The following is a 27120-nucleotide window of genomic DNA, read 5'->3' as shown; positions in this document are numbered from 1 at the left end:
TCCACTATGCGGGGATCGGGTCCTCGAACCACAAGTTAAATAAACAGGGAGACACTATACAGCCTTGTCGTACTCTTTTCCCAATTTTGAACCAATCAGTTGTTCCATATCCAGTTCTAACTGTAGCTTCTTTCTCAGGATACAGATGAGGTGATCAGGCACTCCCATTTCTTTAAGAACTTGCCATAGTTTGCTGTGGTCGACACAGTCAAAGGCTTTTGCATAGTCAATGAAGCAGAAGTAGATGTCTTTCTGGAACTCTCTAGCTTTCTCCATAATCCAGCGCATGTTTGCAATTTGGTCTCTGGTTCCTCTGTCGCCTTATTGTGACACCTCAAAAGTTACCAATCCGCTGAGGATGTGATTATCTCACAAATCATTGTCAAAATTACTGCTTTCCTTCCTGAATCTCAGTAGATTTCCAGAGTCCACTAACAAGATCAACAATAACAGCATGTGGAAATACTATAAACTCCGCATGTTGTTCATAAATGGTGCTGGGGTTACAAAGTGCTCGGTCTTTTGCCCAATCATTTCTCCCTTATATGTTAGGGTGTGCTTTGGCCAGCTGATTCTGCTATGATCTAAAACAAAAAGACTGCACAGTGAGTAATTATGTGCCCCATTCCGTCTTTTTTTGCAGCTAACCATCCAGTTTGAAGATAACACATCTCCAATCTAGGCACATACATCTTAGTGCCCCCCATGTTATTTTGGACTAGTGTTTTGTAATACTTTTCATACTGGTCATTCTTCTGCTACTTCCATATTTTGCAAGGCGGGGATTGGAACATTTTTGCCCATTTGAAAGGGTCTCGGTGTGGAGACCAGGCTTTCAATCTGTACATGCTGAGTCCTCCGCCATTCATGAAAGCCTGCAACGAAACTCATGCTTCCAGAGAATGCATCAAGGGGAGAATGCAAACTGTGGTCGTCTCCGTCCTGAGGACACATTTGCTCTCCAGGATCACAGCAGCAATCGTGCTGCTTCTTGTCATGCTCCCTTATAGCGTGGGCAAGGTGCATTCTATTAATTGCAGCATATATGACGATCCTCTGCCTATACCTCACAAATATTATCAGCCGGGTGATTTTGTCATTGGAGAGATTGTTTCTCAGGTCTTCCTCTTTCAAGACAGTCCCTCGTTCACAGAAGTGCCCACGCGGATGTCCATTGGTGAACCTGTGTAAGGAACCCTTTATTTCCCCCATGTCTTCTGTTACCTTAGACTATAATGTGGTTTGATGCTTCATTAGTAAGATTCACTTTTCAGTGTGAGGAAAGCTGTATTCCAGCAGTTACGAGTGCTGAACAATTATTCTGCCTGCCTCTTATGAGAATTTTCGTGCCCAAGGCTGATGGATGTGAATGGAGCTTCTGAGATATCTCTAGAACAAGATATCTCTAGAACAGTGAATCGTGACCTTAGTGAGTCTTTGAGACACCAGTCAACCATTAGTTGACTCTTGCCTTTAGCTTCAGCTATCTCTTCCATTCACATCAGTCCATATGGGTGTTTTTTAAAAAAGAAATGATTCATTTCATAAGATTATATTGTACAATACTGTAATATATGAGAATCATAGAATCTTACAGCTGGAAGGGACCCAATGGTCATCTATTCCAACCTCCCTGCAAGGCAGGAGTCTCAGCTACTCTCAGCTAGTATTTTGTAGTTTTCACCCCAGCAATGTTCCCTGACTGAGTGCAGGTCCAGTCACACAGAATGGAGGCAGAAACGCTGGCCTGATATGGAAAGCAAATTCTACGTTGCAGAGCATATTCTCTACCATGGAGCTACAACCATTTTCAGACACTTATTTCCATATTTCGTTAATCCTTTCCCTATCTAACCCTTATCTTCATGTCTTCATAATGTTTTAAACTTCAGCTCAATCATGAAAGTAGTTGGTGGTGTGATGCTGTAATCAAGATATGCCTTTGCCTTTCAGACAACATTCCACAGTATGCTGGGCTAGATCCTGGCACCATGATGCAGGTTAGCCACCCCTGGTCTAGATCTACTGTATTAGTTCCCCGTAATGTAGTAGGCAATGACTCTTTACTCAGAATCTTTTCATACAGAGGAAAAAGTGTTTTAAGCAATCTTCTTTTATATTTCATCTAAAAGGACCTGCTAATAGATTATATCCTGCAATAACTGTATTCTATATCCCAGCATTTTCAGACTTTTTAAAGTTCCAGCTCAACCATGAGCGTAGTCAGAGGTGTAACAATGAAAGCAAGAAATGGCCTTTCCTTTGCCTCATGAAACAGACAGTAACTCTCATTCCAGGTCCGTTCCTAAGAACTACCAGCACATCCTGGCTTTGCTGCTTGCTGTCAAAGAGATCAATGAGAATCCCCAAATCCTACCCAACATCTCTTTGGGCTTCCACATCCTCAACAGCTACTATGTGGCAAGGAAGACATACAAAGCCAGCCTGAGCCTCCTTTCCACACAACACAGGTTTGTTCCCAACTACAAGTGTGATATTCAGAGTAAACTGATAGCTGTCATTGGCGGACTTGCTACGGAAACCTCTGCCAACATGGCTAGCATTTTTGCCACCTACAAGATCCCACAGGTGAGACATATTCATTGATTTATGGGCATTTTCCAACAATGGCTCATATTTTTGCATTCTTTTAATCCATACAACACACCCTCCTTCCTTTCAGCTCACATATGGATCATTTACCCCAGTGCAGGATGACAAAACATTGTTTTCTTCCTTATATCAGATGGTTCCAAAGGAAGCCCACCAGTACATTGGGGTAGTCAGGCTCCTTCACCATTTCAGATGGACATGGATTGGGCTCTTTGCTGTGGATGATGACAATGGGGACAGGTTTTTGCACACAGTGGTTCCATTGCTTGATCAGAATGGCATCTGCTATGCCTTCATACTGCGGACAGCAAAGAGGACATTTATGGAAGAGCTGATAAACATGGTATTAGCACAACTGGGAAAATACCCACTTCTTCAAGATAGAAAAGTCAGTGCATGTTTTGTATATGGAGAAGATCCAGCCATGCCAGTTTTGAGAAATATTATAACAAACTCATCAATAGCTGTATCAAATCCATGGCTCCCTTAACCAACAGCTTTCTTTCCGTGGTTCCCCTGTGGGGCTCTGAAGCCCACTTGGGTCACCCATAGAATCATAGAATCATAGAGTTGGAAGAGACCACAAGGGCCATCGAGTCCAACCCCCTGCCAAGCAGGAAACACCATCAGAGCACTCCTGACATATGGTTGTCAAGCCTCTGCTTAAAGACCTCCAAAGAAGGAGACTCCAGCTCTGCACCCCTTGCCTGCAGAGCTGGCAGCCTCTCACCCTTTTTCCAACACCCTCCCTTGTGCAGTGTTTCCTCAACCCCCTCTCCCCTCTCCTTAGGAGTCCTCCGGGCAGCTGGTGCTGCCATCCCTGGTCTCTGAGCTGCCCCCCACCCCAAAGAGAGGTGCCTCCCAGAGGGAACATTCACCTGTGGAGCTTGTAGCCAGGGCTGCTGCAATAAACAGCTGTGCAAGCCTTTGGGAGGCAGAGACATGAGAGGGCATCAGAGGAGGGAAGGAAGGAAGGAAGGAAGGAAGGAAGGAAGGAAGGAAGGAAGGAAGGAAGGAAGGAAGGAAGGGGAACAGAGGCCAGTGTTGCCCGTGGCACCCCTGACCATCATTCAAGGCACCCCAGGGTGCCACGGCACATGGGTTGAAAACCACTGAGATAAACTGTTTAGCTTTAGCTATAATACAGGGGGATATCCACATTCCTTTTGCTGCTGGCATCCGTGTGGCTTGAGAGAAAATAAAGTGTGTCTCCCGAGGTGAATTCAAACTCCTTCATTATTACTATGATGCCACAATGTGCTGATCTATGCAACTCTATTACTAAACCCGAACCACTACAAAAAATGAATTTTATGTTTGGATTTCATTAACTTTTATATAATGCCTTCCAAAGCCTCAAAGATGATTTATTGAAAAGTGGAGCAAAACTTTACATAGTGTTGCATGCCATTTGGTGTTGGTGTATATCAGATATTAAAAGTACAATCCTCTGCATATCTGATCAGAAGTCAACCCCATGGAGTTCAATCAGATTTAATTCCAAGGAAATATGCTGAATCAGTGAAATTAGTCACGGATTCAAATACATTCTTGAGCAAGAACAATCCAGTCCTGGAAACAAAGACCTTTTAAAAGGATGACTGTGGAGGTTTCCATATGGCTACAAAAGCTGGGCGCCTGCCCCTCCTTCTGCCAATCGGTTGCAAGAGCCCATGGGGTCTGTGTCCCTTTGGAGAGTAGAAGACACAGCAGAGACTGTCAGGCTTTGAGAAATATGCTTTATTCCCCCTCTTTACACCTTAAGTCTGCCTGGAGGGAGTCCAAATCTTAGTCATTCCAAGTCATTCCAAGAGGGAGCAGCAAACCTGCCTGCAGTCAGACCCTCCAAAGATGGATCTCAGCCCGTCTCCCTCCTTCGTCCTCCCAGAAACCCCTGTCTCTCTTCACACCCCACGGCAGAGGAGAAGTCCTCTTGCTCTGGCAATGACCCTCAATGGGCCCTCAATGGCTCTCTATGGTTTCCTTGGCCAGGCAGCCCAGGAATTCCCTGTCTGCCACAGCTCTGCAGTTGGTGTCTTAATCCATATCCCAGTTAATCAAAATCCTAGCATTTATTCATTCCTAGGGTTTAGGGGGAACCTCATCCCCTGATCTATAACACCATTTTATCCTTACTAGGCTTCATTTTCTCTTTCACTTAAGCTCCATCGTTTTATCAGGAAGATTGTGTTCAACAACAGTGTTGGAGAGACCGTACATTTTGATAAGCATAGAGAACTACTTGCAGATTTTGATGTCACAAACTGGGTCACCTTCTCCAACGGTTCTTTTGTTAGGCTCAAAGTTAGAAGACTGGACCCACTGGCTCCGCAGGGGAAAGAGTTAACCATTAATGAGGACCAAATAGTGTGGCATAGAAGCTTTAACCAGGTGAGATGCTAGAACATGCGCGAGAATGGAAAACAGTTGCATATTTGTGAGTTCAGTTTTCTACCTGCCCTCAAGTGGTTAATTCTCCTGAGAAGGGTGGCATTTTCAAACCACACCCCCCCCCCCCCTTCTTGTCAAAACAAACTGGGGAAAATGTTGCTCTGCATTTTCACTTGAAGTACACCACATTTCCTGGGTAGATCTGAGTAAACAACCTCATCAACACATTTCAAAGTCCTGACCTCGCCAACAATTCAGTGTCTTCTTCATGAATTAATTTCTGGAAACAATTAAGTCAGGGTTTCCTCTCTGAAGCAAATTTTCACCTAAGAAAAATATTCCCACGTTTAGGGTAGGGCAGGAGGATAAATGTAAGCTTCTTGATGCTAATCTCGTTTGCTGCATTTCTGGGCAGGTTGTGCCTCTTTCTGTGTGCAATGACAACTGCTATCCTGGTTACAGCAGGAAAAAGAAGGAGGGAGAGAAATTCTGCTGCTATGATTGTGCTCCATGTCCAGAAGGGATGGTCTCCATGCAGATGGGTAGGAAATGCAATAGATGCCAACTTGTTGGGGGTGGAGATCAGGCCTTGTTGAGTCTCTGTCTTCTAAAGTTGCTTGATATGCAGAATGAACAGCTGAAGCTTTTTACAGAATGGGGAGAAGAAGTCATTACCTACCCATTTCGGCAAAACAAAATGTAGTTAGTGCCATAGCTAGACAGAGCACTGGACATGCCGTGATACCTTCCTTTTCTACACTGGTTTGAGGGAATTCTCGGTTCTGTCACGTACTTCAATAGACTAGGTCCTGCAGTTCAGAATTGGCATCCAACACAAATTAACATTACCCATGGAGACTGGGCATTGAATCTGAAGTCCTAGTAAGACAAATCAGACTCATTCTTCAGTTCTGAGCATGCCCAGATATGTTTCTTTGGAAAGCCACCTACTCAGCTACCAAGCAGGCCACGTTCTGCTGAGAGCTAGACAGGGGGTTTGCCAGCTAGCTTCCTTTTTAACTGCCTCCCCTTGTTGTTACTTATTTGACCAGTGAGGGATCTTTGGAACAAAGATGCATTGGATTGGCCGACAAAGAAAGTGCGAGTCAGTTTTATTTAGTTCTGTTACAATTGCTTTGTATTTGGGGAATGGAGCTTTGCTGGAAGGGGAAATAAATGGCAGATGAAGTACCTATGTCTTCTTGTTGGAAAAGTTTTCTGTGCTTTCTTGTGTCCTCCCACCCAGTGGTCAAATCCTGTCCATGGAGGGTTGGGTTGATCACTATAGAATACAGTAGTACCTCCGGTTATGTAACCCTCTGGTTACATAAACTTCTGGATGTGAAAGCGGCAAACCCAGAGGTATTTGACCAGGTTTTGCCACAAACGCATGCACAGAAGGTTGCAGAAACCTCTGGATCTGACCGGACCTCTGGAACGGATCCCATCCGCAACCAGAGATACGACTGTACATGAATCAAAGTCTTGAAATATTTAAGCACCTTTCCTTTATTTTTCAGATATGGATACCTGTATCAAATGTAAAGCAGATCAGTATCCAAACTACAACCAAAATCATTGCATTCCCAAGTTTTACACATACCTCTCCTACAAAGAACCTTTAGGAATCACCCTGACTCTGCTGGCTTTTTCTTTCTCTTTGATCACAACTTTAGTACTTGGAACTTTCATGAAGTACAAGGACACGCCGATAGTCAAAGCCAAGAACCGGACTCTCACCTACGTTCTCCTCATTTCCCTCCTGCTTTGCTTCCTCTGCTCCTTCCTCTTCATTGGACAGCCTGGAAAGGCAACCTGCCTTCTCCGACAAATGGCTTTTGGCATGATCTTCTCTCTTTCCCTTTCTTCTGTTTTGGCAAAAACCATCACGGTGGTTCTGACATTCATGGCCACAAAACCAGGATCCAGAATGAGACAGTGGGTGGGGAAAGGACTGGCCAATTCCATTGTCCTTTCTGGCTCATATATTCAAGCAGTCATTTGCATGGTTTGGCTGATTACTTTGTTAGGATATTTCCGTTCCACCTTAAAAGGGAGCAGGCTTTGTGAGTCAGAGTCTGCGCATGTCCTGTTCACAGGATGTTTATGTTTGCTATTGCTTTCGTTTTCTCTCTGTGTGTCGTAGACACTAAAGCAGGCAGTCATGTTTTTCTGTGTTCTGATCAACGCTGAATAAACTTGTAAATAATGTTCTCCTGAGTGCGACTTTGGCTGTGCATTATCTGCTGATAGAGTGTGCATGAGCTCTGGAATGTGGCAAGCTTTTTCTAGAAACTCATGTCACTAATTGTTGATACTGCGTGACTACGGGAGGTTGATGGATCGTCCGGCAGCCGGCTTGGGGGCCATGATGGACTTTATCTCCCTGGCAGTATCCCAACATACTTCTCCCCCATTCCCAGATAAGGACATGAACTCCCTGAAAGAGGAAATCATCGTGCAATGTAATGAGGGATCAGCTTCCATGTTTTACTGCGTCTTGGGATACATGGGCTTCCTGGCTATTGCCAGCTTAACTGTAGCTTATTTTGCCAGGAAGTTGCCTGGCAGTTTCATTGAAGCCAAGTTCATCACTTTCAGCATGTTGGTGTTTTGCAGTGTGTGGCTGTCCTTTATTCCATCCTACCTGAGCACCAAAGGGAAATACATGGTGGCAGTGGAGATCTTCTCCATCTTATGCTCCAGTGCTGGATTGCTGGGTTGCATTTTTCCCCCTAATTGCTACATCATTATCCTTAGGCCCGAGCTGAACAACAAGGAACATTTAATAAAGAAAAGTAAACAGTAGAAGCTGGTCCCTGTATTCTGCTGTAATAAAATTCAATTGATCAGGGACATAATTACATCCTTAAAAAGTAAAGGTAAAGGGACCCCTGACCATTAGGTCCAGTCATGGCCGACTCTGGGGTTGCGGCGCTCATCTCGCTTTATTGGCCGAGGGAGCCGGCGTACAGCTTCCGGGTCATGTGGCCAGCATGACTAAGCTGCTTCTGATGAACCAGAGCAGCGCATGGAAACGCTGTTTACCTTCCCCCCCGGAGCGGTACCTATTTATTTACTTGCGCTGGTGTGCTTTCAAACTGCTAGGTTGGCAGGAGCTAGGACCGAGCAACGGGAGCTCATCCTGTCGCAGGGATTCGAACCACCGACCTTCTGATTGGCAAGTCCTAGGCTCTGTGGTTTAACCCACAGTGCCACCTGCGTCCCAATTACATCCTTAGACAAGTCAAATTTCTAAAGTTCTTCTTTGAAGGCATTTTGGTTTAAGTGATTCAGAATTAGTTCTGATGTTGTTATGAGTGTTTTGTTCATATGTAATATAAATTTTAACACAAATTTATATCTTTGCCACACAATATTCATCAGAAGGATATAAATGTGCTTTAGCAGTCAATCAGAGCAAACAGCAATCTGGGTTTTTTCTGGATTGACGTTTGCTCTGATTTAGCACTAAAGAGTGGGTTTTCTCTGAGGAAGGAGTCGGGAAAGTGGAAAGACACTTGGACGTGTGCCTAGAAGTGTGGGTCAAGCAGAAAATATGGGACACTGGCAACACACTGCTACCATCTAAAACCTATAGCTGTGAAATTGACTTTACTTAATGTATTACATTGCACGTATTAAATGTCTCTCTCTCTTGGTCTCTCTTTTCTCTCTCCACATTTCTTTTCTTTTCTTTTATCATTTTATTCCTTTATAAATGAAAATGTTTCAATTAAATATCAATTAGATGATTAGAGCATGGTGCTGATAAAGGAAAGGTTGTAGGTTTGATCCCCATATGAGGTTTTATTGTTTTATCACTTGTTCTTTGCCACCTTGGGCTCCCTTGAGAGGAAGGGTGGTATATTTATAATAACATAACAACATAACATAAACATAACATAACATAACATAACATAACATAACATAACCAAAACATAAACAAAACAAACAAAACATAAACAAAACATAAACATAAACATAAACATAACAAACATAACATAACATAACATAACATAACATAACATAACATAACATAACATAACATAACATAACATAATTCCAGTGGATTAAAAATAGACATTTAAAATTATGTTTGCAATGTGGTTGATGTGTTGTGAGTTATGATGAAAATGATATACAGGTGGTACATGACCCCAGTCAAGCTTGCAAAAATTTATCATTTGCCCGATAATAAATGTTGGAAATGTAAAGAAACAGAAGGTACATTCTTTCACCTTTGGTGGACGTGCCCAAAGATCAAGGCTTTCTGGGAAATGATATATAATGAACTGAAAAAGGTATTTAAATATACCTTTCTGAAGAAACCAGAGGCCTTTCTTCTGGGCATTGTCGGCCAATTGGTGCCAAAGAAGGACAGAACCTTTTTTATGTATGCTACAACAGCAGCAAGAATACTCATCGCAAAGTACTGGAAGACACAAGATCTACCCACTTTGGAAGAATGGCAGATGAAGGTGATTGACTACATGGAATTGGCGGAAATGACTGGCAGAATCCGAGACCAGGGAGAAGAGTCGGTGAAAGAAGACTGGAAGAAATTTAAAGACTGTTTACAGAAATATTGCAAAATTAAGGAATCTTAGAAGGATGTTGGATAGAAACTAAGAGGTGTTTAGCTGTAATGCTTTAAGAGATATGAAAAAAGGATTACAACTGGGTAAAAGTTCAATGGTAAGGATTTGCTGAACTAACAAACTGAACTGGAATACAAAAAAGGGAGGTATGAGGAGGTCCGGGGAAATAAGTGTAGGGAAGATAGGTTTGGAAAATCAATGTCTTTTTAACTGTTTTATTTTGTATGTTTCTTTTTTATTCTTTACTTTTTTGTTATAATTTAAAAACTTTACTCTTTTTTTGTATTCTGTATGCTTTGTATTTTTTGAAACTTTAATAAATATCATTTTAAAAAAAAGATGTGTTGTGAGTTATGCTGTTTTATGTGTGATGTGAAAAATGAAAATTAATCAAAACATTTTTTAAAAAAAATTCAAATTATGTGTCATGAAGTTTTTGTATACTCTTGATAATGACCTTTTTCGTAGAAAAAAGCTCAACAATTTTGGGGTGTTCTGGTTTTTACTTGGAAGTTGGATAACCTTCCAGCAACCTAGGTCATGTAGATGGGAAACAGGGGTTGCAGTGATGTTTAATATGTCATTAGTTTTCACCAGGCATCCTATTAGGGAGACCCAGTTTTCTTAGTGCATGTTATGGAAGCTGGATAATAGGGGCAGTACTGGATTGCTACTTGTGTACCACCCTCACCACTGCACCAAGGATACACTGTGCAAGTGCTTGTGTCAGATGTTCTCTTAGAGACACCTACCCTGGTGGTCCTAGGGGATTTTAACATCCATTCCGACACAGCCTTACAAGGGGCCGCTCGGGTCTTCAATGAAAGCATGGCCTCCATGGGGCTGGTCCCTGAATCAGTCTGGCCCTACTCATAGCCATGGACATGCCTTAGATCTGGCATTTGCCTTTCTGGACATGGGTGATCTGATATTAAGTTCTAGTAGAACAAAAGAAGTGTCCTGGAGACACAGGTGGATTCTCTGCCCAGGGTGGCTGTCTACCTAACTCCATCTGATATACCGGCTGAGACCCTATCATCTGTGCACAGTCTCACCAGAGCGGTACATGCTTTGTTTATCTGCCTCTTGGACTAATGCAATGCTCTCTACCTGTGGCTACCTGTAGCATTCGTGCGCACTCCCCCACCTCCCCCCCCCCCAAGTCCGGCAAGACCCCGTTGAGAGGAGTACGCAGAAGCTCTTTTTCAGAACAGGAAACAAACAAAAACAGTAGTTGCTGCCACCACTTCCTTATCTTAGAACAGCTCAGAAAAGTAACCTAAGGAAGGAGATTACTCTTCAGCGCTACCAGGCTGCCCCACCCTGCGTCACTTTACCGTGACACAGACAGAACCCCAACATGTCTGGTAGGTGACTAAGTGGTCAGGTGCCGGTTTAGCTTCCCTAGCAGAAGACACAAAAGACAGAAGCAGGGAAAAGTCCTTTTTTCCAGAATTTATTAAAAAACAAGATTATTTAAACATAAAAGTTGGCACATCTCTTACAAGTTTCAAACAGAAAATATAAAACATTGTATAATATCACTTGCTACAAAACATACTCACAACAAGAACAAAAGAAGACTTAGAGCAGTTCGTAAGGCTCTCGACTGATTCCGCATCCCCGGGCATCAGGACAGGCCCTCTCTACATAACAAAGGTCTTGCGTAGTAATGTAGAATAGGTGAGGCGGACTGCTGCGAAGGGCAAATCGGTTCCCTAAGGTTTTATCCCCTGGGAACTCATGTGTATCCCAACTCAAAGACCAATCAGTTCTTTCGTTTAATTAAGAAATCTCCAATGGTTACACAGAAAGGCGATAACTCAGCTTGTTAGAGAAATTGGCAGCTGAATCCTGTTTATCCCAAGACCTTGAAGATGAAAGGGCATCCTCCCTTATTCTCAGACACACACCAGATCCACCTTCTTGTTGTAATAAGGCTTGATGATCCTGTTCACACAGAAATGGTATCTTAGATAGCCAGGTGTCAAGACTACAAATCAACTATGAGCCTCCTTCCGGCAGATGCAGAAGATAACTTATTCACACTTCCAGAGACAAGAAGTCTGCATTTAAAGAAACAGATACACATCCCCCAGAATTCTCTAGTGTTTGGTTCCCCCACAATGCCCTTCTTTAACTTGAACCAAAGTTTTCCTTGCTCAGATTTCCTAACACCACTACACTACCTTTGAAGGTGACTCGGAAACTGCAACTAATCCAGAATGTGGTAGCCAGACTGGTGACTGGGACCATATAACATTGGCCCTGAAAGATCAAGCACAATTCAAAGTGTTGGTGCTGACCTTTAAAGCCCTAAATGGCCTCAGCCCTGGATACCTGAAGGAGTGTCTCCTTCATTCAGCCTGGACAGGTCCATTCAGCCTGGAGGTCCAGCTCTGTGAGCCTTCTGGCGGTTCCCTCACTGCAAGAAATGAAGTTAGGGAACCCGGCGTGGGGCCTTATGCGTAGTGGTGCCCTCCCATCAGAAGTCAAAGAGATAAGCATTTATATGACCTTCCATAAACATCTGAAGGCAAACCTGGATCAGGAAGCTTTTAATGTTTGATGTATTGTGTATTCTCTTATATTCTGTTGGAAGCCACCCAGAGTGGCTTGGGGAACCCAGTCAGATGGGCTGGGCACAAGTAATAAATTACTGTTATCATTATCGGTAAGGGACTACAAACCAGAATTTGCAAAGAGTTGTTATGAGCCAAGATCCTTGTGACCCCCTCTTTGGTATACTTTCAGAACCAAACCCAAGTTTGTTCACATGAAGTATGTGGAAATGCTCTGAATTAAAAAGGGAAATTACAAGGAGAAAACTATAAACAGTAATGAGGAGAAGACAGGAGACATTTTCACAGATGACTCATAAAACCAGGAAATTTGGGAATAGGTTTCAGCATAGTATGAGGTATTTAAACCAGCAAAGGCTATTTCTCTCCCAATCCAGTAAGGGAGGGTTGTAAGTGGAAGCAGCCTTCTACTTGTGAATTTCATGAGATACAATGGCACATTCAGATAGGCATCGATATGCACAATTTAGTCTTCATTGCTGGTTGAAATGAAACTCAAGTTAAGCTCTTATGTCTGAGATATCAGCTCTGTCCTCATCTGATATGGATGCCTGTCCCTCATTGGACCAAATTTTGCCCATGTCTGCAATTGGCTCGGAATCTGTCTTAGATTCTGTGAACAAATATCTTAACTCTAGAATGTGCTTTTGAGAAATATTATTTTGCAAAGGTTAATGTGTTAAAGCTTTATTTTACAGATGAAAGAAACTCTCAGACGAACCTTTTCTACATTAATATATGTCAGGGCTGCCTCAAGTCTCAGCTCACAAAAGACCAACGCCTTTCTTTTCTTATATACAAAAGTGTTTATTGCAGTTCATTGTTTGCTTCAGATCCGAGGCGCGCAGCCCTACGTCTGCTAGGCTTAGACCGCTGAAGTCCCTTCTGAATCTGTCCCTGCCCTGCACCAGTTTAAGAGGCTTGCGCTGCTCCACCTCTTTCTCTCTTTCCTTTTCCGCAGGGTCTTTCTGCCCGCTGGGGTTTCGCCCCTCCTGGATTCCTCCGACGCGGAATCAGACTGCTCTTGCCCCCTCCTGCGGGCTTTGGGACCTGGCCCCTCCTCCGGGCTCCCTGTACTTCCGCGCGCCTCTACATTTGAACTTGGCGCGCGCCCCCAACCTCTAACTTTCCTTTTGACAGCTACGCTACTCCCTTCACTACTCCCCTCCCCTTCCGGGAGGGTGGCTTGCTCCGACCTCCCTCCTTTCTCTACTGCCGGAGCCGCCTCCCCTGATAAACTGGAACCTCCACCCCCTTCGCTGCACTCTGGCGGGGAGGCTGGTCCTGACGCCCAGCTGCCACTTTGGGATCCCCCGCTGGCCCCCTGCTCCTGACAAGTCCCCCCTGGGGCTCCCCTGGGCTTGACCACCGGCGCCCCCTTCTGGGAATCCTCTGATTCGCTGGAAAGACTCATGGAATCTCTAGCGTCATTGTCATCCTCTTCCTCGCTGTCCTGGGATTCATCCCCATCGCTCTCCATCTCCTGCCTACCCTGTGCCTCTGTCCCTGAACCCCTGACATCCATCCCCCCCCTCGAAGCCCCCCCTTCCCCCCTCCCGCTGCTCGGGCGCAGGTTCCGGGAGCTCCGTTGTAGCGGGGGTAGACGCTGGATACAGTTCATCGACGTCGATCTCCTCTGCTTCCAGTTCAGTGTATGCGTGCTCGAAACCGGGGTCCTCCCCCAACACATCCAAACCCTTCCCTCCCCCTGTTACTTCAGGCGATGCTGCTTGCCAAGGCCCCCTTCGCCACCCCACTTCTGGTTGATCGTCCCACCAATAAGAGCGGTCCGTGTCCACCCCCGAGCACGATCCCCTTGGAGGGCTCGATTCCGGCGTGGTCTCCTCTGCGGAGGAGAACCCCCGGAAGGTGCTGCCTGAAAGTGTGGGCGTAAAAAGCCAGTCGTCAAAATACTCCTCTGGCATGGGCCTGTGTGGGAAGAGTGCATGGAACTCGTCTTTAAGAAGAGGTTCCTCCAGAGCATAATCTGGCACCCAACTGTTGGCGCTGGCCGGGGTACCTTCCCTGGCGAGGAGGTATTCCACTCCCTCCTCCCCCCATCTCGAGTCCAGAATTTCCGTGACCTCGTTGAGTGTCGGGGTCCTCGGTGACTCCCCCCCCCCGGTGACTCTCTACGTGGGTCTGGTGCCGTCCCTGGCTCCTGAAATCTGTGTGGGGCCTTGTATGGTGTAAGCACCGACCTATGAAAGACCGGGTGCATTCGGGAACCTTCTGGGAGGGTCAACCGAAAAGCTACGGGATTGATCCTGCCCTCAACTTGGTATGGCCCTAACTGTTTGTGTCCTAGCTTCTTCTTAGCTAACGACTTGGCCAGTACCGCCTGGGCTGCTAACCATACCCAGTCCCCCACCTGGATGTCTTCTCCTGCCCTCCTGTGCCTGTCTGCCTGCACTTTGTAGGCGTGTTTAGCTAGTTCCAAGTGCCGTCGTAGCTCCTCGTGGACCTCCTGCAATTCTGCTGCTAAATGCTCAGCTCCCTGCGACTCCCCCTGCGTCGTTGTCTCCAACGCCGGGAAGGTTCTGGGATGTCGCCCATTGTTGGCGAAGAACGGTGTCACCCCCGTTGATGCGTGCTTCGTGTTGTTGTAGGCAAACTCGGCCATCGGCAAGTAGTCCACCCAAGTTGCAGGCTTTTGATTGGCGTAACATCGCAGGTACTGCTGCATGATGGCGTTGACCCTCTCCGCTTGGCCGTTGGTTTGCGGGTGTCTCGCCGACGCTAAGTTGATCTTGACATTCAGGATGCCCAGGAGCTTCTGCGAGAAACTGGAAATGAATTGGCGACCCCGGTCGGACAGGATGGACCGCGGTAAGCCGTGCACCCGGAACACGTGGTCTATGAACAGCTTGGCGGTCTGTTCCGCTGTTGCCACCTTTGCGCAAGGAATGAAGTGCGCCATCTTGGTGAACAGGTCTACAACCACAAGCACCGCCGTCTTGCCCCGCGAACTGGGCAGATCAGTAACAAAGTCCAGCGCCACCCGTTCCCATGGCTGTAGTGGCGTCTCCAGCGGTTCCAGCAATCCCGCTGGCTTCTTGTGCACTGGCTTGGACCTCTGACAAATGTCACACCTGGCGACGTAATCCGCGACCTCTCCCCGCTTCTGGGGCCACCAAAAGTCTCTGGCTACTAAGTCCGCCGTCTTTTCTTTGCCGAAGTGACCCGCGCTGGGTGCGTCGTGTAACTGCTGTAAAACCTTCGCGCGGAGATCGTCTCCGGGCACGTAGAGAGCACCTTTGCGGGTCAGCAGACCGTCGCGTATCTGGAATTCGCCGTCCTTTGCTGTCCCTCTTCGCACCTCCTCCATCTTGGATTGTGCGAATGGATCCGTCTGTAGCGCGCGTCGTACCGCGTCCAGGTCCACGGCGGCGGAAGCGCACGCCCACGCTTGCGGTGCGAAAATGTGCCTGGCTGCCACTGGTGCCGCTTCCTCGAGATACTGCGGTTTCCTGGAGAGCGCATCCGCTATGACGTTGTTGTCTCCCAGGATATACTCTATCCGGAAATCGAAATCCGCAAAGAACTCCGCCCATCTCATGTGCCTCTGGCTCTGGAGCTTCGCCGTGCGCCAATACTCTAGGTTCTTGTGGTCCGTGCGGACCTGCACGGTGTGCTTGGCTCCGATAAGGAAGTGCCGCCACGCCTTGAAAGCCGTGTGGATGGCCCACAACTCCCTGTCCCAGATGGTGTAGTTCTGTTCCGACTTGCTGAGCTTCCGGGAATAGAAAGCGCAGGGCCTCCAGTTCCCTTGCGGATCTTCCTGCAAGAGGACGGCCCCCACTGCTCTGTCAGAAGCGTCAGTCTCAACCCGCATGGGCCTGCCGGGATTCACGTGTAGCAGCTGGTCTTCGGACGCGAAGAGACTCTTAAGTCTCCTGAAGGACTGCTCCGCCTGGTCCGTCCAGGTGAACTTTTTCTTCTTGGAACTGAGGGTATCCGTGATAGCTGCCGTCTCTTTCGCGAAACCCCTGATGAACTTGCGGTAAAAGTTGGCGAAACCGACGAACCTCTGGACCTCCTTCCGATTGCGCGGACTATTCCAGTCCAACACCGCGCGGACTTTGGCGCTGTCCATGGCTAGTCCCTTGTCGGACAGCCGGTAGCCCAGGAAATCCACCTCCGTCACGTCGAACTGGCACTTCTCCAGTTTGGCGTAGAGCCTGTGCTCCCGTAGCCTCTGCAGGACCTCCTTTACGTCTCTCTCGTGAGTCTCCTGCGATTCTGAGAAGATCAGAATGTCGTCGAGGAAGCATACGCACTTCTTGTAGAGGAGTCCTGCTAGCACGTGGTGCATGAATGCTTGGAAACAGTGGGAGCCATTTTGGAGACCAAACGGCATAACTCTGTATTCATAGGTGCCCAGCGGCGTGAACATGGCCGTCTTCCACTCGTCACCTTCCCTCATGCGTATTAGATTGTATGCTCCGCGTAGATCCAACTTGGTGAAGATCCTCCCCTTCCTCACCGTCGCGAGCAGGTCGTCAATCTTGGGCATGGGGAAGGCCTTGGGCTTTGTCATCGAGTTGATGGCCCTATAGTCCACAATGAGCCTTTTTGGGGGCGTGTCCTTCTTCTTCACGAAAAACACAGGACTGCCCCCCACGGCCTTGGATTCTCGGATGAATCCCCGCTTCAAATTGTGATCTATGAACTCCCGGAGTTCCTGCATCTCATCTTCAGACATGGAATACAGCTTCGCAGTCGGCAGCGTCGCCCCTGGTAAGAGGTCAATTGCACAGTCGTAGGGGCGGTGGGGTGGTAATTGGTCAGCTTCCTTTTCACAGAAGACCTCCAAAAACCCCTTGTACTTGTGGGGCACTGCCTGCACCATGCCTAGATGCAACTGCTGCCCTTCCTCCTGGCCCTCCTCCTCCTGGCCTGTCTGGATGCAATGTTGTGCGCAGTAGGACGAGCCAAAGGTGAGCTGCCGCTGGTACCACGCTAATGATGGGCTGTGTCTATCCAGCCAACTCATGCCTAACACTATAGGCGTGTCTGACAGTTGGGTGACATTGAAACTGATGACCTCGCGATGATTCCCAATTTTCAGCAGCATGGGTGGCGTCTGTTGTACCACTTGCCCACCCAGCAACTTTCTGCCATCTACCGTGACGACGTTCAGAGGCAGCGTGGCTGGTAGTAGCGCTATGCGATGCTGCTTGATGAACTGCATCCCCACGAAGTCTGCGTTGCTCCCTGAGTCAATCGTAATGGGGACTTCCAGGGTGAGTCCATTAGGTAGCTGGAGAGTAGCAGTGAGCTGCACCACTGGCTTGGGTGGTAAGGGGTCTGTAGGCTGCAAAAGCGCTGGGGACTGCTTCACTGACTTGCCTGGTGGAGCCCCAGCATCTCTGCTTCCATCCAGGCATTCTCGTTTCCCTGAAACTGTTCTCCTTGGAACTCTTCCCCTGTTACTGTTGCTAAGGCTGCAGTGTGCTTCTGGAGCCTCTGGGGACACTCTTTAGCCATGTGCTGTGGACTGTCACAGATGTAACACTTCCTGGTCCCTCTAGGAGGCTTCGCCTTGACTGCTCCGGACGCTGAGGCTCCGGCAGCTGACTGAGCCTTTGCACGACCCAGCTCCATTGGCTCCTCCCCTCCCTTCAGCATAGGCGAGGGATTTGTACGTCCCAGGTCCCTGGGAAGAAGAAAAGGAGGCGCTCTAGCTGGTGGGCGGACGTGACGCCCCTCCTCACTGTGCCAAGGGCGTTCTTCGTGGCGCACCCCTATCGTGAGTGCCCTCTGGACGACGTCTGCTAGGGTTTGAGGTCTGTCTCCCCTAGCCAGCTCATCTTTTACTGAGCCATGAAGCCCCTCCCAAAACAAGTCTCTCACTGCCAGGGAGTCCTTTTCCCAGCCCAGCACATTCAGCAATGCAAAAAAGCGAGAATGGTACTGACGCACTGTAGCCTTGCCCTGCCGCAATCCATGCATCTCCTGGCGCGCCACATCAACGTCAACGGTAGATTGGAAGCAAGCGTCCATGGCTTTGATAAATTCATCAGAGTCCCTGCGGGCAAGACCATCTTCGCGCCACAAATTGCGTAACCAGGTTCTAGCTTCCCCATGCAAATGGGACACAATAAAGCCTACTTTCTCCTCCTCATCTTTGAAGTCTTTTCGAAGCAAATGCAGCGCGTATAGGACGTCTGCTCTGAAATTGGGATAATGCTTCAGGTTCCCATCGAAGTGGGCTACTAAATTGCCCCCCCTCCGTCCGAGAGCGATTCCCTCTGATCTGGACCCCGGGAACCCCTGTTTGCACGCCTGATCCCACCTGGCTTGCAGATCCTGGCATCGCGCTTCTGCTTCGGCAACTGTCTTCTGAGAGACCCGTACTGCAACGGAGAGTTCAGCGACTGCGTTTTGCAGGGTCGTTATCTGCTCCTCAGTAGTCATGTCTGCCAAACTTCGTGAGCTTTGCAAAAAAAAATTTTTTGCAGTTTTTTTGAGAAGGGACTTACTGTCAGGGCTGCCTCAAGTCTCAGCTCACAAAAGACCAACGCCTTTCTTTTCTTATATACAAAAGTGTTTATTGCAGTTCATTGTTTGCTTCAGATCCGAGGCGCGCAGCCCTACGTCTGCTAGGCTTAGACCGCTGAAGTCCCTTCTGAATCCGTCCCTCCCCTGCACCAGTTTAAGAGGCTTGCGCTGCTCCACCTCTTTCTCTCTTTCCTTTTCCGCAGGGTCTTTCTGCCCGCTGGGGTTTCGCCCCTCCTGGATTCCTCCGACGCGGAATCAGACTGCTCTTGCCCCCTCCTGCGGGCTTTGGGACCTGGCCCCTCCTCCGGGCTCCCTGTACTTCCGCGCGCCTCTACATTTGAACTTGGCGCGCGCCCCCAACCTCTAACTTTCCTTTTGACAGCTACGCTACTCCCTTCACTACTCCCCTCCCCTTCCGGGAGGGTGGCTTGCTCCGACCTCCCTCCTTTCTCTACTGCCGGAGCCGCCTCCCCTGATACACTGGAACCTCCACCCCCTTCGCTGCACTCTGGCGGGGAGGCTGGTCCTGACGCCCAGCTGCCACTTTGGGATCCCCCGCTGGCCCCCTGCTCCTGACAAGTCCCCCTGGGGCTCCCCTGGGCTTGACCACCGGCGCCCCCTTCTGGGAATCCTCTGATTCACTGGAAAGACTCATGGAATCTCTAGAGTCATTGTCATCCTCTTCCTCGCTGTCCTGGGATTCATCCCCATCGCTCTCCATCTCCTGCCTACCCTGTGCCTCTGTCCCTGAACCCCTGACAATATAATAACAATATTATTATTTTTTCAGCGCATGAAGAACTGGTGTCACTCAAAGATGTAATGATCTCCATGGTTAATTTGCCTTGTCTGGTGAACTACGTTATGTATTAATGAAGAATACAGAGACAATGCCACTTAAACAACAACAACTACGATCTCCTTATTAAATGTTCTTTTCTGTTCAGCTCAGGCCTCAGAATAATGATATAGCATTTGGGGAAGAAAATAGAACCCAGCAACCCAGCACTGGAGGACAAGATGGAGAAGATCTCCACAGCTACCATGTATTTTCCTTTCGAGCTCAGGTATGCTGGAACAAAGGACAGCCACACACTGCAAAACACCAACATGCTGAAGGTGATGAATTTGGCTTCATTGAAACTGTCAGGTAACTTCCTGGCAAAGAAAGCCACGGTGAAACTGGCAATGCCCAGGAAGCCCATGTATCCCAGGACAGAGTAGAACATGGAAGCGGAGCCCTCATTGCATTCCATGATGATTTCCCCATTCACAGAGTGCATGTCTGCATCGGGGAATGGAGGAGAATGAGCCAGCCAAACCGTGCAAATGGCCACTTCAATCAATGAGCCAGTAAGAACAATACCATATGCCAGTCTTTTCCCCACCCATTTCCTCATCCTGGATCCTGGTTTGTTTGCTATGAATGCTAGAACCACAGTGATGGTTTTTGCCAAAACAGTGGACACGGACAAGGAGAAAACAATGCCAAAAGCCATTTGTCGGAGAAGACAGGTTGCCTTTCCAGGCTGCCCAATGAAGAGCAAAGAGCAGAGGAAGCAAAGAAGGAGGGAGATGAGGAGAACGTAGGTGAGGGTCCGGTTGTTGGCTTTGACCATGGGAGTGTCTTGGTGCTTCCTAAAGACTGCAAGTATTAAAACTGTGATCACAGAGAATGAAACAGCCAACATTGTGAGGAAGATTCCTAAAGGTTCTTTGTAAGAGAGGTAGCTTAGAATCCGGGGAATGCATTGGTTTTTATCCTGGTTGGGATATTGGTCTTCTGGACATATGAAACAAACATCCATGTCTGAAAAAAGGATGGCACATAGAAATGTTTCAGCTGATTCAAGGAGTAACTGAATTTGAGCAGATTAGAAGCACCTATAAGCCAGGAAATATTTGATTCAGAACTGATAACTCTCATTTATTTTCTACAGTATGTGTGTTTTGGCAAAATTTTCACCCAGCTTTAGGATTCTCCCTCCCTCCCAAAAGAGTGCTGTGGGAAGACAGTATTTCACCACATAATGGTCACATTTTTCATGCTGGTTTTTCTTTACAAAAAAGGGGGGTGCGACAATTATGTGAGGAAGAACCTGAGGCACGACCATTATGTGAGGAAACATTTTTTATTCATGAACGGACTTCTGTTTATGTTGCTCATGGCAACTCCCGCCCCCGCCCCCCGCCCACTACCCTTGTGCCTTTGGCTGGCACAGAGAAAGCGCGCTGAGGATGTCCTGCCACTATTATGCGCTGAATGCTCTGGAACTGATTTTAGGGAGCAAAGAAAGGGGGTGCGACTATTATGCAGTGATGACCATTATGTGGTGAAATACGGTAATAATATTAAAAGGAGAAAGAGCACCATGTGTTTGTCCATTACAATTGCCTGGTATGCAAAATTAGAAAATTCAGCCTTTAAAGTTTTATATTCATGCTAACCAATCTCTTCAGTGGAAAGTTTTTGTCCATCAGCCCCCTATTTCTGCCGCTCCACCAGCTTTGACTTTTCCTCCTCTCCATTTATTCCTGTCTTCTCTCCTTTCAGACTCCACCCACCCGCCTGAACTTAGGCTACTGGCCACTTGTATTAAGGTTCTAGAATAATGTGTGCGGTGCAATGAAAAACCAAAAGCTTTTCTATAAATGATAGGTATTATTATTTTGCATGTTATGAAAATACTAGATGGGGACTAGGAACATAGGAACCTGTGCTTACTGTATCTAAAGTTGAAGATTACATTTGTTCCTACTGAAATTCATTTTGTTACTTTTTGCCCAGTTTTGCAGTCTCTCTCTCTTTAAACCCTTTAGCAACTACTTACTCTGTAGAAAATGTCTACACAATGATGTCAGCCTCCAGATGGTGCAAAAGCTCTCACCTGCTCATTCTGCCAATCAGAAAACTCCCAAAGACAGGTGCTTAGACCAGAGCTAGTTGTTGACTGACTGTGGCTCCTACCTTTCTGGTTAGAGATCATCCCTTCTGGACATGGTGCACAATTATAGCAGCAAAATTTCTCTCCCTCCTTCTTTTTCCTGCTGTAGCCAGGATAGCAGTTGTCATTGCACACAGAAAGAGGCACAACCTGTCCAGAAATGTGACCAGTAAGATAAGCATAATTTCCTCACTCATGCCCTGAGCTTGGAAACATTTTCTTAGGGGACAAAGTGGGTTCAGGAAGGAGTCCTGACTTGGTTTCCCAAATCAGTTCATGAAATAATTGGCACATTGTGGCATTTAATCCAGCTTATTTCAGAAGTGATCTCTTAAGAGTTAAAAAAGATGGCATTTTTCAAGGATGAATGTATGAAATCAAATGTCTGCAAACGTAATGCTACCCAGGAGAATTGAACAGGCAGAACTCTACACTGGCAAAATAGGAATTATTTCCATTCATTTTATTCATTCATGCAGCTGGAGTTTTGTCTCACCTGGTTGAAGCTTCTATGCCACACAAGTTGGTCATCATTAATAGTTAACTCCTTGCCTGCTGGAGCCTGAGGATCCAGTCTTCCAATTTTGACTCTGTCAAATGATCCATTAGGGAGAGTAACCCAATTTGTAACATCAAAATCTACAATTAATTCTTGATTTGTATCAAAATATACACTCTCTCCAACACTGTTGTTGAACATGGTGTTCTTTAGAAAGCCATGGAGCTTTGGTGAAAGACAATAAAACACGGTGAGAATGTGAGTTACTGAGTTCTATGCTTCTCTAAAGATGGAGTGGACTTGTGTCAGATGGTGTCAGATGAAGCTATTCTCCCCAGTACCAGGTATTCCCCCACAGTCTGTAATATTGTCTCTTTCCCCCTCAATATTTAATTTAAAGCTCTCTTGATCAAGTTCATGAGACTCTTAGCAAACACATTCTGGCCAACTGCTGTGAGGTGCAATCAATCTCTTGCCAGATGTCCTTCCTCAAGGAAGTGGAGGCCAGGTCTAAGAAGCCAAATCTTTCCTGATAACACCACCTGTCCAGCCAGTGGTTTACTTCCAGTATTTCCCCCTCTTTTCCTGAGCCACAACCTTCAACAGGAAGGAGTGATGAAAAAACCACCTGTGCCTCTAAGCCCTTCAGCTTCTTACCCTGAGTCTCCTAGTTCCTTGCTATATGTTGAAGGCTGTATCTGGCAGTACTGCTTGTACCATAGGGGCCAACTCCTAGGGGCCGAGGTCCCTTCAGTCCCTGCAATAAAATATTTGAGGGGGTCAGACCTCTCAAAGTTGATGGGCATTGCCAGTCAAATGGTGTACATGTGCCACATCTTGTGATCAGTTATGTGGGGCTGGGCTTACCTGCCCCCCTAATAGTGTATTCAAGTTGCACCCCTGGTTTTTACCCCCGTTAATCAGAAAGAAGGGGAGTGTGGTCTGTCTTTGTAAGGTGTGGCAACTTCTCTGTCATGTCGTGCATCTTTGCACCTAAGAGACAGCGCACTTCGTGGGACTTCCTGTTATCTCTCTATACTGCTGTTTTTGTCCCCGTCAGTAGGGGGTCCCCTACTACCCCCACATTCTCCTCTGTACACCATAGGAGCCAACTCTAATGCAAGGATCAGGACACCCTGCAGTGGGGAACCTTCTGCTTCCCCTTCATTGGAGAACCCTGCTTTTCCTGAGTAGAGCTATTGGCAACCTCCCATGGCTGCTGGGATGCTACCTTTGTCACACTGACATGACCTCACATTCTTCCAGGGATTCACCTCCTGCACTGGGTGATCTTTCTCCTCCCAAGGGGCACCCCCTGTGTCACTGTCCCAGGACAGTCCACTCTGTTTTATCAATGAATTCCTCATTTTACCTGATGACTTGAAGTGTGGATATGTGAGCATCAAGCTATCATATCTTCTCTTACAGCAAGATGAGCAGCCTGCACTTGCTTCAGGTGTAGTTTTGCACATTTTCAGGCAGGAAGGCAAACATGGCACAGGGACTGCAGGTCATTGCAACCTCCATGTCTCTTGGTTCTAAGCACATGGTGAGACAAGCCTCCCCTCAAACTCTCTTGCTAAATGCCCTCACAAACACCCCTGGTTACAAGTTCACGAGCTCCCAGAGTCTGCAAGCAGCTAAGGAGAACTGCTGCTGGCAGAGAACTCCTTGCCCACTTCTTCATGCAGCCCGGCTTCCTCTCAGATCATGTGCGTTAGCAGAGCATGCAGCCAAGCACACCAAGAGCCACAAACCAGCTCACAATCGAGCCTCCAAACAGCTCAGACAAGAAACCAGCCTGAATCCTAAAGAAACAGTCTCACCCTCCTCTTTACAAGCTCCTGGTCAGGTTTATATGGCAGTAAGTCTCATTCCATGAACTTCTGATGAGACGCACATAGGACTCCCCTCAAAATGCAAAATAAAACACTGGGATGGGTGCCCTTAAATCTTTGCATCTACTTTAAAATTAAGCACATTTGGGTTTGGGTTGTTGTTGGTTTTTTGTTTTTTTTATAAGGTATTATTATTTTTACCTTAGATGTTTAGCCCACTGTTCCCTTATAGGAGGATTATTTGATTGTATTGCATCCTTCCTAACCTGCCGAAGGAACGATCTGCTGACTCTGTACATGTGGATTATTTTCTGTAGATACTCAACTGTTGCCTAATATTATGGTGGCCCCCAGTCAGGGCCTAAGGAGGAATCCATCTTTTTAATGGGCACATAGATTCAGAAAACCACAGGTACCTGGGAAATGGGGGAAATCGGTTGTTGTTCATTCCAATTATCTTCTACAAATATAGTCATTTCTCCACCCCGACTCCAACCACCAAAAGGAAACAGCCAGATTCCATTTGGGTAAAACACATGAGAAATTGCATTCATCAGTTCAGTACAGCCTGAGTGCAATATGTTTTGTTTTATGACACAGTCACTAGATCTCAGCAAAGAGGTGGAATTACCTGCCATGGCTCCTCCCAGGTCTTTGCTGCCAAAATACTATCACAATTGTTATATGGATCCCAGATCTGCAGCTTTAAAAACCTTACTCTCTTAGAGGCATTCCAAACTAAGTTTTTCCGCTGCCTGCTGGGGATCCCCTCTTGCGTATCCAACATAGCAGTCCGTTTGGAGGTTGGGCAAATTCCTATCAGTACTCGGATATGGATATTGAAGATCCACTATTGGCTAAAGCTTATTTTCTTCCTGGTTGGGCTGGCACCTTTAACTTTATTAGATACCTACCAATCCAAATGGAAAGCTACACTGCTGGAAAAGCTTAAAGGCTTGGGGATCCCACAGCAGACCCTGATAGCGACAGGCTTCGAGAAAGCTAGGACTACAATTCGCCAGCGTATCTGGGACGTAGAATTACAATGCCACATGAGCGAAATGATCAAACATCCAGCAATAAGGGACCATGGGAGAGGTTTCTCTCCAGCTAACTATCTGTCAGGTCTTCAGGTACCCAAATACAGACGGTCTTTTACCCTCGCCAGATTCAACGTTCTCCCTTCTGCCTTACTTCAGGGCAGATTTGAGGGTAAACCATACACAGCACAGGTCTCCCCTTGTGGCTCGTTGGAAGTTGAAACTGCTTCACATGTACTATTACGTTGTCGTCTTTATGAGGATATACGTTTGACTTTTATTACACCTGTTTTGCAAAAGTCCAGGAAAGAATCGGAACACCATAGTTTAAAACTACTGCTAGAGGACAAGAATCCCAAGACTACATTAAATGTAGCCAAATTCTGTGCGTCTGCAATTAATCGCAGGAAGCAAGTGGTATCCCATAATGACCAAACCCCTAAATGTTAATTACAGGGGGCACGCTAATAATTAATTTTAATTTTTTATATTTAAATCCTTGTTATATTCATATTGTCCTCTGTATTTCTGTTTTTTGTTTTGTTTTGTTTTGTTTTTTTTTTTTTTTTTTGGTGATCTGTGATATTGTGTGTGTTGATGCTGGTCTGTGACCGTATTAATAAATTCATTCATTCATACCTGCCATGGCTGTATATAGTGAAATGCTGCCCTCTCTCCTTTTACTAATATTTCATATTTGGATGCGAACATATACGTGGCATGCAAAGCATGCGCCACAGCATAAGCAGCATTGTAGATATTGTAGCTGTGGCCGGTCATACGCATTTCAAAGAAAGTATGAAGAAGGCTCTCCAACTTCTCTTGGCCTGTGCAGGCCTCCATGCTTTCCACATTCCCAGTGGAATCTCTTAATGAGCAGCTGAATGCCTGCTCCCAGAAATTCTGAATGAAACCATCTCCTTTTGCCCAAAAGGGTTTTATGCTCCCAACAAATGTCTGGAATCCAGGGGGCTCCTTTGAATGAACTGTGAAGGATAGGGCGCCATGGAAGCTTTCTATATCCCAAAGCCTTTGAATTGATATTGAAGGGAAATCCCATTGGGATGTAACAATCCAGACTTTACACACAGGTGGCAATCCATGCATTGTTGCAAAAAACAGTAACATTCTTAAAACTTGGAGGGAGGGATTTTCTCCATATACAACACATGCATTGGTTTTTCCATCCGTTAAAACTTGATATTTGTCCAGCTGTCTTAAAACCATGTCTATCAACTCTTCCATATAAGTCCTCTTTGCTGTTCTAAATATGAAGGCACAACAGATGCCGTTTTGGGATAACATTGACTCCATTGTTTGCAAAAACTGATCCCCATTGTCATCATCTACAGCAACAAGCCCAATCCATGTCCACCTGAAATGGTGAAGTAATCGGACAACCCCCTTGTACTGATGGGCTTCATGTGGAACCATCTTGTACAAGGAAGAGAACAGGACTTTGTCATCCTGCACTGGGGAAATTGACCCATATGTAAGCTGAAAAGAAATATATAACAATTAATCACATGGACTATAGAGCATTACAATATCAGTTATCCTTCTAAAATGCCCATATCTCCATGCTTGGGTCTCACCTGTGGAATCCTGTAGATGGCAGAAATGGTGGCCACATTGGCAGAAGTTTCAGAAGCCAGCGCCCCAATGAGAGCAATGAGGTTGCTCCGGGCATCACACTGGAAGTTGGGAACAAGCCTATACTGTCTGGTAAGCAGGTTCAAGGTGGCCTTATAAGTCATTCTTGCTACATAGTAGCTGTTGAGAATGTGGAATCCCAAGGATATATTTGGAAGGATTTGGGGGTTCTCATTAATCTCTTTGATGGCAAAAACCAAGGCCAGAATATGCTGGTAGTTCTTTGGCACGGAACTGCAATGGGAATGGTTGACTATTAACCAAAGAAAATAGTGCTGGCATTTATTTCTCAGGTAATTGTAATGAGAGATACTGGCTATTTAATCAGACAAGCAAAAAAGGATTTCTCCTTTCATGGTCACACTTCTGTCTACTTGGATGATTATGGCAGAACTTAATGCAAAAAGAGAATAAGAAACGGGTGCATGTGCTCCTTTTGGAGACTACAAGGGCA

General features: G+C 46.4%; 2 protein-coding genes across 2 annotated transcripts; one reads left to right on the top strand and one right to left on the bottom strand.

Annotated features, from left to right (window-relative positions):
- The first annotated feature begins 508 nt into the window (after positions 1-508).
- On the top strand, positions 509-7767 carry LOC308463165 (vomeronasal type-2 receptor 26-like). Its single transcript, XM_080981330.1, has 5 exons — positions 509-1187; positions 2298-2589; positions 4911-5004; positions 5420-5546; positions 7624-7767. Exons 1-3 carry the CDS (start codon positions 847-849, stop codon positions 4920-4922), a joined length of 645 nt encoding a protein of 214 aa, XP_080837456.1. The 5' UTR covers positions 509-846; the 3' UTR covers positions 4923-5004; positions 5420-5546; positions 7624-7767.
- An 11835-nt stretch (positions 7768-19602) lies between these two features.
- Positions 19603-26770, bottom strand: LOC308462442 (vomeronasal type-2 receptor 26-like; the record flags this gene model as incomplete). Its single annotated transcript, XM_080980100.1, has 4 exons — positions 19603-20501; positions 21660-21786; positions 22133-22360; positions 26609-26770. 4 exons carry the CDS (start codon positions 26768-26770, stop codon positions 19603-19605), a joined length of 1416 nt encoding a protein of 471 aa, XP_080836226.1.
- Positions 26771-27120: the final 350 nt, after the last annotated feature.

This window comes from Podarcis pityusensis (assembly GCF_964106645.2).
Source record: "Podarcis pityusensis genome assembly, chromosome: 14".
NCBI lineage: Eukaryota > Metazoa > Chordata > Lepidosauria > Squamata > Lacertidae > Podarcis > Podarcis pityusensis.
Note: the sequence above shows the minus strand (reverse complement) of the source record. Positions and strands in the feature narration are given on the sequence as shown.